Consider the following 12,500-nt stretch of genomic DNA (forward strand, 5'->3'; position numbering starts at 1 on the left):
ACAGAGCACTGAGCGCTCGCTCAGGATTAGAGAGCATGAAGTGCTCGCTCAGGACAACAGAGCATGAACCACTTGCTCAGGATGATGGAGCACAAAGCCCTCGATCAGGACGAAAGAGCACGAAGCACTCCTCAGGATTAGAGAGCACGAAGCGCTCGCTCAGGACAACAGAGCACGAACGACTTGCTCAGGATGATGGAGCACGAAGCGCTCGCTCAGGAAGAAAGAGCACGAAGCGCTCACTCAGGATGACGGAGCAGGAAGTGCTTGCCCAAGACAACAGAGCACAGAGCGCTCGCTCAGGATTAGAGAGCACGAAGCGCTCGCTCAGGACAACAGAGCACGAACCACTTGCTCAGGATGATGGAGCACAAAGCACTCGCTCAGGACGAAAGAGCACAAAGCGCTCACTCAGGATGACAGAGCAGGAAGTGCTCGCTCAGGATGACTGAGCACGAAGTGCTCGATCAGGACGACAGAGTATGAAGCGCTTGCTCAGGACGACGGAGCATAAAGTGCTCACTCAGGACGACGGAGCACGAAGCGCTCACTCAGGATGGTGGAGCAGGAAGCGCTTGCTCAGGACGATGGAACACATATCGCTCGCTTAAGACGTCAGAGCACGAAGCGCTCGCTCAAGATGACCGAGCACAGAGCGTTCGCTCAGGATGATGGAGCAAAAACCACTCGCTCAGGATGACGAAGCAAGAAGCACTCACTCATGATGATGGAACAAGAACCACTCACTCAGGATGACGGAGCATGAAGCGCTAGCTCAGGATGACCGAGCGCGGAGCGTTCACTCAGGATGATGCAGCAAGAACCACTCGCTCAGGACGACAGAGCACGAAGCACTCGCTCAGGACGACGAAGCACGAAACGCTCGCTCTGATTGATGTAGTGCGGCAAAAGCATCCGCAGTGAGTGAACGATTTGCTCAGAATGATGTAGTGCGGTCCTGCTGTCGACTGAAGAGTGCTCGGAAAGTGGCATAAGCACTCAAACAAGCACTCCAATTAAATGGTTGATAAGGAATGGCTGGCCAGGCTGTAGCTGCATACCATATCAGATCCCTTTCCCTTTAAAGTCAGTCTTCACCACAGATGCAGCATTAAAGAAATAAAATGAATTCATTCAAATAAGGACTTTATCTACAAAAGAGTTGCTGTTTAATGCAGAAAAACCCTGGAGACATCGCAAAGTTTAATCGCCCCTGAATAAACATTGCAGATAATCCACCATGGTGCTTGCTCATCTGTGCCTGCATCACGTGGTAAATTGGTTCGCGGTCTGCGCAAGCGTTATAACTTTATTTTAAAACGTCAGTTTTTCACCAGATTTGCTTTGATTCCCTGAAGAGCATCTTGAGAAACCGCCAAAAATATAGACAGATCTGGCAGACATGATAGATAAGCAGTCCCTCTGGGGGACAGGACACAAAGTCAAGTACTGAATGTATTAAATAATATAGGTCAATGAAGCTGCTTAGTTTTGGCACATTTTAAAATCTTTTGTTCACTCAATATATTTCTCCAAACAATAGAAAAAGATAAGGTTAATGCTTTGAAAATTTCACATTTTCTTTTGCTTATATATGGAGAAGGGGGGAACATAGCCATGCTTGCTTAAAATAAATAGGTATATCGGCTTCGTAATGAGACTCGTTATTTCTTTTAGTTATCAGATTTCACTCCAGCTTTCAACACTCATTTAGTCCAGACGATATCTGATCCTCAAAACCGAAATAATAGTTTGATGATATACTTCAATTAGTCCGTGAGAGTAGACCATGGGAAATCGTATTATTTAATGCATGAAATCACTCCAAGGTCCTAATTTGAAAACTATTGTACTTACAAAAGTGATGTATACAGTGATTCAGAGCTATGATGAACAGGCATTTGATATGAATGAGGAAAGTGAAAAAAAAACTTTATCATGAAGAAATCATTGCAGCCTTTTCCAAGTCAAGGTATGGATGAGCAGGCCAAAAAAACATGGCTGCTTAAGACCCTGGTGAGGTTATCCAGGAGACGCCTTATGACCCCCAAAGAACGAGGTGGCCGAGGATGCGCCTGATAAAGGATATCATTAAATAAGGCTGTTAATTATCTTCAAAAGGAGTGTTTTAATGAACGCAAACACACAATTTTCACTCGTGCACTTCCTTGGAGTTCCCTTGGTGTGCACGCAAAGCTTCAGGCTTCTAGATTTTGGAGTTATGGAGGAGAAACTCTTTCTCACTCTCTTTTTGTCTCTGTCTCTGTCTGTCTGTCTGTCTGTCTGTCTGTCTGTCTCTCTCTGTCTCCTCCCACTTTGCACAGCTGTTGTTCGCTTGGCACGCACATGCAATCACAGGGGGCTGTTGCTCAGTCTCTGGCGGTACGTGTGGAGCCTGTGTTGCTTCTCCTTTCTCTCTTCTTATCATCTAAATGTTTTGGTTTTTGTTTCTCTTTACCCCTTTTCTCCTTGTTTTGTCTTATCTAATGAGCAAGAGAGGGAAACAGAGCGCACACGATAGGTGGTGTTTGGTCTATTTCAGAACCCCTCCCGGTTTTGAGGCCTGTGTTCCATCTGATGTGTTTGCTAGGTTTAGCCAACGCTTTTGGCTACCTTTAACGACTCTTGGACCTCGTCCATATTATTATTATTATTATTATTATTATTATTATTATTATTATTATTTGTTTCCTCCATTTGCTGGCGTCGCTTGTGGTAGGTTTCTTTTGTTCATTTAAACTCTTTCTTTTTGTTAAAATTACTTTTAACTATGGCAAACGTTCGTTTGAATCATAGCATGTACGAGTCACTTACTCGTAAGAATGGCCTCGTATGCGATCCCCCGAGGGAGGTAAAGATTGAGGACGTGTTACTGGCAATCGAAAAGATCGTTGGTTTACACAACATCCGTGCAGCCTCTCGAATGAACAAGAAAGTCGTTGTGTTAGTTTCCGAGGTGCACATGGTAACCTCCGTGTTGGAGCAAGGCCTTGCCGTACACCCCCATTAGACACACCTGCGGTTAAGGTGAATGTGTCTAACGCTCCACCTTTCATTCGAAATGATGATTTGTGTGCTCAATTGAGTAAGTTCGGTACGATCGTATCAAAGATCACAATGGTGCCGATACTCAGGAAGTGGAGAATTTAAACACGTGATGACTTTTAAAAGGGTACTGTACATTATATTGCCTGAAAATGAGTACAAGTTAAACGTAGTTTTACGTGCAAAAATCAACGGCCATGTGTATAAAATGTATGCCTCCACGGATGTCAAGGCATGATATCATTGTGGAGCGTACGGTCATGTGAAGAACTCCTGTCCTAGTTTGATGAGATCATCAGAAAATCAAGTACAGGAGATTGTAGATCCCCCCTCCCCACGTCATGGGGTGGGTGAAAGGGGAGATTCCTCTTCACCACCTGTTCGTGAGCGGGAAGCAACAGACCCCTCCCCCCCCCACTTACTGGGGGGTGTGAAATGGTCTGGTGAAATGAAACCACTTCTGGTCGAACCCTCCCCACCACATATTGGTGAGCAGCAAACAGTAGGCCCCTCCTCTCTACCTTCTAATGTACCAGAAGTGGTTGGTCCTTCGACCTCCACTGTACAGGACTGTACTGATGACGACATGGAGGGGTTCGTGACAGTGTCTCGTAAAAAAGGACAAAAACGTTTGTGTCCTGTCGTCAATGAAACAAAGAAAACACAAAGTAAGATATTTGTTGTGTCAGATGTACTTAGCTTGCGGGATGCATCTCTTATAGAGAATCCCTCTTCGGCACTGGGAATTGAACTGGAACCGATTACAACTCTGACTAATTCATTTGCACCACTCGCTGAATTGCCTGAGTTGTACGAGTGTGATGTCGACATTGAGAATACTCGTGCCTCTCAGGAGGATACAAGTGGAGATTCTGAGAATTTTGGTCCTTGCAGTGATAAAAAGGAATCTGTCACTGAGGTGTGTGCAAAGGTGTGTGTTTGTGATGACAAGGCAGATAAGCTGGAAAGTCCCTCAGAGGAAATCTGCAGTCCTACCCTTGTGGAACAAAATGCAAGAGATGGTATGAAGGAGACTGCATGCGATAGTGGGCAGCCAAAATGGGAATGGAAAGATCGATGGTTCAAATTCTATGGAGATTTTTGCCTTAGAAATAAGTTTGGATCAGGAAGAGAATGACAGAGATGATGAGGTTGACTTTGATGTTATCTCTTCTACACTGTCAGTTAGTGGGTGTTGTGCCCAAGAGGACGATGGAGACACCATGGTAACAGAATGCAAAATTATTAATTTTTTAAATGAAACCTTCAGGAAAAGGCATGTGAGAATTCGGGATTTTTTCCCAAATATCCATGCCTTTTTAAAAACTGCAAAAAATATGATTCATGAACCTCAGCAAGTTAGGATTTCAGAACCTCAATTCCAGCGGTTGAGGAAGTGTGCCACTAAGGCCGGAAAACAACTCCAAGAGTCGTAATAGTCGTAGTTTTCAAAAATAAATATATAAATAAATGAAGGTAGCATCCCTCAACATAAATGGAGGCCGCAGCTGTGTGCGTCCCCTCGAGGTGTTGCAGATGTTTAAGAAAGAAACAATTGATATTCTAATGTTACAAGAGACACACACCAACCAACCTTGTGAGGATGAGTGGCACAGGTTTTTAAAGGTTGCTTTTTTTTCTCCAGTGCCTTTGAGGATGCGAAGGCAAGTGTGGCAATTATTGTGCACACGAGAATCCAACCCTCGGAGATTTATTGTAGGGTGGTCTGTAAGGGATTCTTAATTGCTGTAGAATTGATAAGCAGCAATCAAAAAATTTGTATTATTGATGTGTATTGCCCCAGTGACAGCGCTGAAAGGATGCTATTCCTTCCAAAGTTAGCAGGTTTTTTAAACACTGTTGACTTGACTAGTCTAATTTGTATGGGGGGAGATTATAACTGCACACTCAACCCCTGACTGGACAGGAATACTCCTGAGCCCCATCCACCCAGTGCAATGGTTTTGGCAAAACTTGTACAAAAATTTTAATTTAGGGATGTTTGGCGTCTGCAAAATCCAAACACCCGTCAATATACATGGGTGTGCTGTTCAAAGAACCAGATAACCATGGGCCGACTGGATATATTCTATGTAAACCAGGGAATGGTGAATCTGGTTCAGAGAACAAGCATAAGACCATCTGGCTTTTCTGATCATCATATGATTGCAATGGAATGTATGTTACCCTTTAATTGTAATAGTGCATAGTGGACTTTCAATGTTAAATCATTACAAGATGTGCAGTTTGAAAATGCCTTCCGACTGGTATGGAAGAAGTTAGAACAACAAAAGTGTTCCTTTCCGAATACTTGACAGTGGTGGGACTGTACAAAATCCCAAATTCGGATTTTCTGTCAACAATATTGTTCACATACCACCAGTAATGCATCTGGGTTGATAAGTGCTCTTAAAGAAGATGTACTTAAATATGAGAAAGAAGCTGGAACATCCAGTAGAAATGATCACCATCAGCAGTTGGTGGGAAAAAAGACTCTACTGGCTGAACTGAACTGAACTGAACTGGCTGGAGCAATGCTTCATCTTCGGATGAGCAGAATTCAACTGGAGACTCCAAGTAAGGAATTCTTCAACATTGAGAAGGCCGTCAAGACCTCTCGGCAGATTCACAGTTTACACTCTTCTAAAGGTGTTCTGACTTGCCAGAGTGACATTAAACATTCAATGCAGGTTTTCTACTCAAATCTGTTTACACCGAGAACTGTGGACAAAACGATGATAAATGAGGTGATTGAACTTCTTCCATCCCTTTCTCAAGAACAGCAAGAGCAACTCGAATGTGACATTTCGTTTGAGGAGCTCACTGCGGCATCAAAACTGCTTGAGGACGGCAAAGCCCCCGGACTTGACGGACTTGCTGCTGAATTTTACAAAGCTTTTTGGAAAATTCTGGGTCCTGCTCTAATGGAGACCCTGCTTGAAAGATTAGATCAGGGTGAATTGCCCCTGAGCTGCAGGAGAGCGGTTTTGTGTCTCCTCCCAAAGAAAGGGGATTTGCAGCAGATTACAAACTGACGGCCTGTTTCATTGCTAAATACTGATCATAAGATTGTGTCAAAAGTGCTTGCAATGCGTCTTAAAAATGTCATCTTTCTCCTGATTGGAAATGAACAAACGTATTGCATACCTGAACGATCCATCTATGACAGTATTTTTTTAGTTCGAGATTTAATTGCCATCGGTCAAACCGTGCCTCAGGGTTTTGGGTTGTTACTCCTGGATCAGGAAAAAGCCTTTGACAGTGTGGATCATTCTTTTTATTTGCGGTCCTTAATAGAGCAGGTTTGGGGGTAAAATTCATATCCTGCATAAAACTTTTGTACAGAAATGCATCATGCCTGCTTAAAGTAAATAATAGCTTGTGCCATCCCTTTCCCTTTCAGCGTGGTATCCGTCAGGGTTGTCTACAGTCAGGCATGTTGTACACACTTTCTGTTGAACCTCTACTGGCTATCCTTCACACCTCATTGTCTGGTTATCCTTGTCAAACAGTCCGAACATTTTTATTTCTGCTTCTGCAGATGACCTGTGTGTTGTGGTCAAAAACCAAAAAGATGTCAGTGAGCTATCCCATTGTCTTGCCAAATTTGAACTTTCCTCATCAGTAAGAGTAAATTGGAACAACAATATAGCTCTTTGGCTCTACCCAAATACAATCTCCTCATCACACTCCTCATGTGCACCTCTCCCAACTCTTCCAGGAGGAGTGTTATGGAAAACAGATGGATTTAAATACTGAGGAATCCATTTGGGAACTACAAGCTATATCCAAAGGAATTGGGATGGGTTCCTCGACAGCATTAAGCAGAAACTATCAAGGTGGAAAGGAATGCTCCAGTTCTTGTCACTTAAGGCATGGGTAACGATCATTAATAACCTAATACTTCCAACCGTATGGCACAAGGTTATCGCACTCCAGCCTCCTCAAGCTGTGATCACAAGCATTCAGAAGAGTCTGATTGATTTTTTCTGGGGAGGCCACCACTGGCTCAAGCCAGATGTATTTTGCAGGCAACGAATGTCTGGTGGCCAAAACTTGGTGCACATCCCGAGTTGAATAATGGCTTTTCGACTCATGGCAATAAAACGCCTACTATATGGTGAAGTAGTGTCCTGGTGTCCTCTCACCAATACCTTGCTTCGGCAAATAGGTGGGTTGGACTATGACCGGGAACTCTTCCTTATAGACCTAAAGCAGGTTGATAGAGCTCGGCTCCCTGCGTTTCATCAATCTCTTCTGAATGCTTGGCAAGCTCTTGGAGTGCAGCGGCTCTAGATCTCCTATGATGCCAGGAATTTTGTGCATGAGCCACAATTCCAAAACTTATTATTTGCTGGAATATCTACCAGCCGGTCTTTCATAAAGTACTTTACAAATAGTGGAATAAATAAAGTGCAAGATCTTATGAAGCCTTCCTTGAAACGATGGTTGCCTGCTGGCTCGATTTCTAAAAAAAATTGGGTTGCATTCAATGAAAGTAGTGGGTGAGGTCATGAGGATAGTAACCCAGACTTTTCTACATTTAAATAGTGGGTGGAATGGGGTAAGTGAGGAAGTTGATTTTCACCAAAATTTTCCTGAACTTTCCATCACAGTCCAAAAACACCATGACGTGTTTTCTTCAAACAGTGATGAGTCTGGTGTGTTCCACGTCATGGGGAAAAAAAACATTATATGGGATTTGTCGAGAAGTGTGTTTTCCGGGCTGTACGACACCGTTGAGAAACCATTGGAAAGAGACCTTACCTGCAGGAGCTTTTCTTACTCCCAATTGGAAGGTGATGTACAAATTTCCGACCGTTGGTCGCACGGGAGACTTAAATTGGAGACTGGTCCATCAAGCCCTGGCCACACAGGTTCTCCTACAGAAATTTAACCCCTCTGTGTCTAATTCATGCCCCTTCTCTATGAGTATCGAAAATTTTAATCATGCGTTCATTGAATGCAAGAGGTTGTCACCTCTGTTTCTGTACCTGAGTCGGATTTTTTGTTTATTTAAAATTGTTTTTTCCTTTCCAATCTTTATCTATGGGCTCGCTCTCAACACTGGAAACAAATCTGTATTTTTGCTTTTGAATTGTTTACTTGGAATTGCTAAGCTTGCAATCTATAAGACCAGAAAAGCCAGATTGGTGAATAAGAAAAATGAAAATGCACTTTATTGTTTCAAAGGCATGGTGTCTGCTCGTATAAAACTAGAACATGCATATCATGTAAACATGGGTAGTCTTCCTGTGTTTGAAGACTTATGGTGCAATGGTGGTGTCTTATGTAAATGTGTGGAGAATAAAGTTCACATTTTTTGTGAGTTGTAACAATATCATTGATCCTTGAACTTTTCATTGTCGTTCTGACTCTGCTGGAGCACCTGTACTTAAAGAATGGCACTTGATTCTCATGTGTTGATGCTTTTATGAACCTCAGGCAAATGGTGCCTCAACTTTTTTTGTTTTAATTTGCCTTGTGAAATTTTTATACTTTTATAATAAAAGGACATAAAAGTCAAAGTCTCTCTCTGTGTCTGTCTTGTCTGTCTGTCTCTCTAATTAATTGACATTGCCTGTCTTGACATTAATTCTCATTCTCTCTCTCTCTCTCTCTCTCTCTCTCTCTCTCTCTCTCTCTCTCTCTCTCTCTCTCTCTCTCTCTCTCTCTCTCTCTCTCTCTCTCTCTCTCTCTCTCATCCTTGCTCTACCCCTTCCCAATACAGTGAAGCATGCTCCTCCCACACCTCTCTCATCTCTCTCTCTCTCTCTCTCTCTCTCTCTCTCTCTCTCTCTCTCTCTCTCTCTCTCTCTCTCTCTCTCTCTCTCTCTCTCTCTCTCTCTCTCTCTCTCTCTCTCTCTCACACACACTCACACACACACTTTTATTCGTATTAGATTGATATTGGGGAGCAGATTACCTGGAGAGAAGATTCCATCGCCCTCTCCGTTTGGCCAGCCAACAATCTCACGCATCTTCGTCAATGTGAGACTCTCCATGAGAACAAACACCGGTGCAATCTCATAGGTAAACCTAAAATGAACCACAACATTAATTGGCTTCACTGATCCACACACACAAGTTAAAGTGCAATATATTATTTGAGAAAACAAGCTGTTTGTTGGCTGAATCACCTATGGCACTATTCCAGAAGACAATAAGATACCATCAAAGTAATTCACTAGTTTAAGGGAGTCTGGTGCAGGTAACATTAGCTTAGCCAAGAGGTGAGATATTGTGTGAAATGGAGGGCATTGCTTGAGATAAACAGTGCAGCGTAGAATGCAATTTGAAGGTCGGAGCCAGGTGTGGAGACAGGAGCATGATTGGATGGCAGGGTATGATGTGGCAGGCGGAGTACGATTTGAGAAGTGGAGCATGATTGGATGAGTGAGGAATGATTGACCAGGTGGGGCATGACCAGAGGGTGGGGCATGCTGTGAGAGTTGCAACGCCGGAGGGGGGGGGTATGACGAATGTGGTTCCTCTTTTTTACATTGTTGAACCACAAGGTGGCAGGAGAAGACTGCGAAAAACACTTTGCTACCTAAGTACATTCCAAAAATCGATCCATAACAACCCAAACTCACCAAAAATGAGATTTTACTTCATGTAGCTGCAGTTTGCACTCAGTCCTTTCCTCGGGGAGGTTAATACATTTTGAACTACCTTATAAAAAAGAAGTACCATATATCAATTTACATAGTACACCGCTTCATTGTAGTTGCATAACCCAAAGCAATCTACCTTCCATACTAATAGAGCAAAATGTTGAGGTACCTCATCGCAAAAGGGCAAACGCTCCAGCAGAGATCAGTATTGCCAAAAAAAAACCATTCGATCAGACAAAATTAGTAACACATGGCTGTGGACAATAAAGGAGATGGCTGAGGAAAATTAGGGCCATGGCTGTGGACAATTAGGAACGTGGCTGAGGACATTTCATGACGTGGCTCTGAACAATTATGGGCATAATTGTGGACAATTAATGACGTGGCTCTGAACAATTAATAACATGGGTGTGGATAATTATGGGGATGGTTGTGGACAGTTAATGACCTGCTTTGGACAAATCATGACATGGCTTTGGACAATTAGGGATATGGCTGCAGACAATTAATGACATGGTTGTGGACAATTAGGGATATGACTGTGGATAATTAATGACATGGCTGTGGGAAATTAAGGAGAAGGCTGTGGGGGGGGGGCAATTAGGGATATGGCTGTGGACAATTAAGGAGAAGGCTGTGGGCAATTAGGGATATGGCTGTGGACAATTAAGGAGAAGGCTGTGGACAATTAGGGATATGGGTGGGGACAATTAGGGATTTTGATGTTGACAATGAATGACATGGCTGAGGACAATTAAGTATATGGCTGTGGACAATTCAGGATATGGATGTGGACAATTAGGGATATCGATGTGGACAATTAATGACATGGCTGAGGACAATTAAGGATATGGCTGAGGACAATTAAGGATATGGCTGTGGACAATTAGGGATTTCGATGTGGACAATTGATGACATGGCTGTGGACAATTAATGATGGGGTTGTGGATAATTAATGACATGGCTGAGGACAATTAAGGATATGGCTGTGGACAATTAATGATGTGGTTGTGGACAATTAATGACTAGGCTGTGGACAATTAATGACATAGTTGGGGACAATTAGGATCGTGGCTGTGGACAATTAATGATATGGCTGTTTGGTTTAGGGCCCTTTGGTGAAATATCTCTTAAACGGGTGAAAATGACAATATTTGATCCCTTCTGTATTAGCCTCCTTTGCTCTTCAATACTTCGACCCCAATTGAACCCTCTTCCACTTTCAACGCCCATTCTCCCCAACTCTTATAGCTTTACTTTTCTTATCAGAGAACCTACCGTTAACGTACGTAAAATGTAGATGACAATACTGAACGTTTGACTGAATAGATGAATGTACAAGGAGACCCACGAAATGATGATTATTTTCCTTTGCATCGCAATTGTAAATGTGTCATAACTTTGTGGAACACCATGCACGAAGTCACACATCTCGCACATACAGATCCATACATACATGTTGGTGTTTGCAGTTGACGTGAGCCATTCGCCCGCAAGGCCGATGATATCTAGGCCACAGGAGAGTTGATTGAAAAATCGTGGGTGACCTACGAGGGCGAGAAGGAAAGAATCGTACAATATTAACAAACAGCACAAACTTATTCTTAATTCATTAGTTTTTCTTGTACACAAACTTCGTTGCTTGTGAAATTTAACGCAAAATGATGTAGAAACAAATAATCCTGTAACCTCACTCGGTAGAGCGCATTCCTCCGCCAGGCTGAACAACTTACATTTAGTATTCCACTGATAGGCCGGATCTACATCCGGACCTTAACCAAAATATAACCGGCTTGTTCTTATCACTGATCCAACTCATCCACCAAGTGTTGTCACATAACCAATGAATAAGTTTTTGAGATATCATGCTATAATATATATCGTTTTTGGCCCGATCTCTCAATGGTGAAGGAATAATTCAAAAAATTCTCGAATTCGGATCTTCACCAAAATCGAATCTATTAGTCCTTGGCACCCACCCAACCTTCCAACCGAGTTTCAACTGAATCCATCCATAACTGCTCCATAACTTCTGAGATCTCCTGCTCATAGACAAATGAACAATCAAGAAAGAAGTTGTGCATAGTACAGTACTCGCAAAATCCAAAACAAACAATAGGCTTCCAGGTTTTGATTAGTGAACTAATTCAGTGACTCAATGTGCAAATTATGTTCAATGAAGCAGAATACCGACCCTATGGGTCGGTGGAGATTGCGGATGACTTGTTGAACAAGTTTAGTCTGTGTATTGCAATAAGATTATGTAATATGTTTGTGTGGTGTGTGTCGAAGGTGTCTAAGGGGTGTAAAAGTCTAAATGGGGTCTATAAGGATCTTAAGAGGTCGAAAGGTCTATGAGGTTGAAATTAGTCTAAAGATCCAAAGGGTATTGTTGCAGAAAGGATTTATAGAGGGTAATAAATGCTGAAGGCATAGTTATTTCCTGAAATTGCATGTTGAGAATAACAGTGAAAGAATTAAATGTGATGTTAGATATGCGTCACTATTATGTCAAGATGGAGATGTTAACCTCCCCTCTTGTCGGTTTCTAAAACCACCACCCCTTTTGACCGATTTATTTTATGTTCTACCCTTTGAAATTTGTCATTTTTGTTATTTTGAAGTGTCTGTGAAGCCTGGACATAGAACTTTTGGAAGGAAAACAGATGTGTACCGTCCTTCGCATTAATTACCTCAGAGTGGTTTGAGTGACAGGTCTCAAGGGGTCGCTTCCTCTCTCCCCCTACCCATCCACCAGACTGGGCTCCGACCCAATCATGAACAAGAAGGGAGGAGCAAGGCATGTCAGGGTGGGGGGTGGAGGGGGGGTGGTGACTA

The 12,500-nt window shown here is 42.8% G+C and overlaps 1 protein-coding gene across 7 annotated transcripts in view; it reads right to left on the reverse strand.

Annotated features, from left to right (window-relative positions):
- GAD1 (glutamate decarboxylase 1) overlaps positions 1-12,500 on the reverse strand; it is a 166,121-nt gene that overhangs the window by 54,979 nt on the left and 98,642 nt on the right. For all 7 annotated transcript variants that reach the window (XM_085874705.1, XM_085874703.1, XM_085874700.1 and 4 more), the window contains 2 exons: positions 11,119-11,209; positions 8,972-9,084 (listed from right to left, as the gene is read on the reverse strand). In XM_085874705.1, the coding sequence (XP_085730831.1) occupies positions 8,972-9,084; positions 11,119-11,209 (204 nt within the window). The remainder of the gene's footprint in view (positions 1-8,971; positions 9,085-11,118; positions 11,210-12,500) is intronic.

This window comes from Eptatretus burgeri, chromosome 3, assembly GCF_056783735.1.
Source record: "Eptatretus burgeri isolate ZD-2024b chromosome 3, Ebu_testis_v1, whole genome shotgun sequence".
Lineage (NCBI taxonomy): Eukaryota > Metazoa > Chordata > Myxini > Myxiniformes > Myxinidae > Eptatretus > Eptatretus burgeri.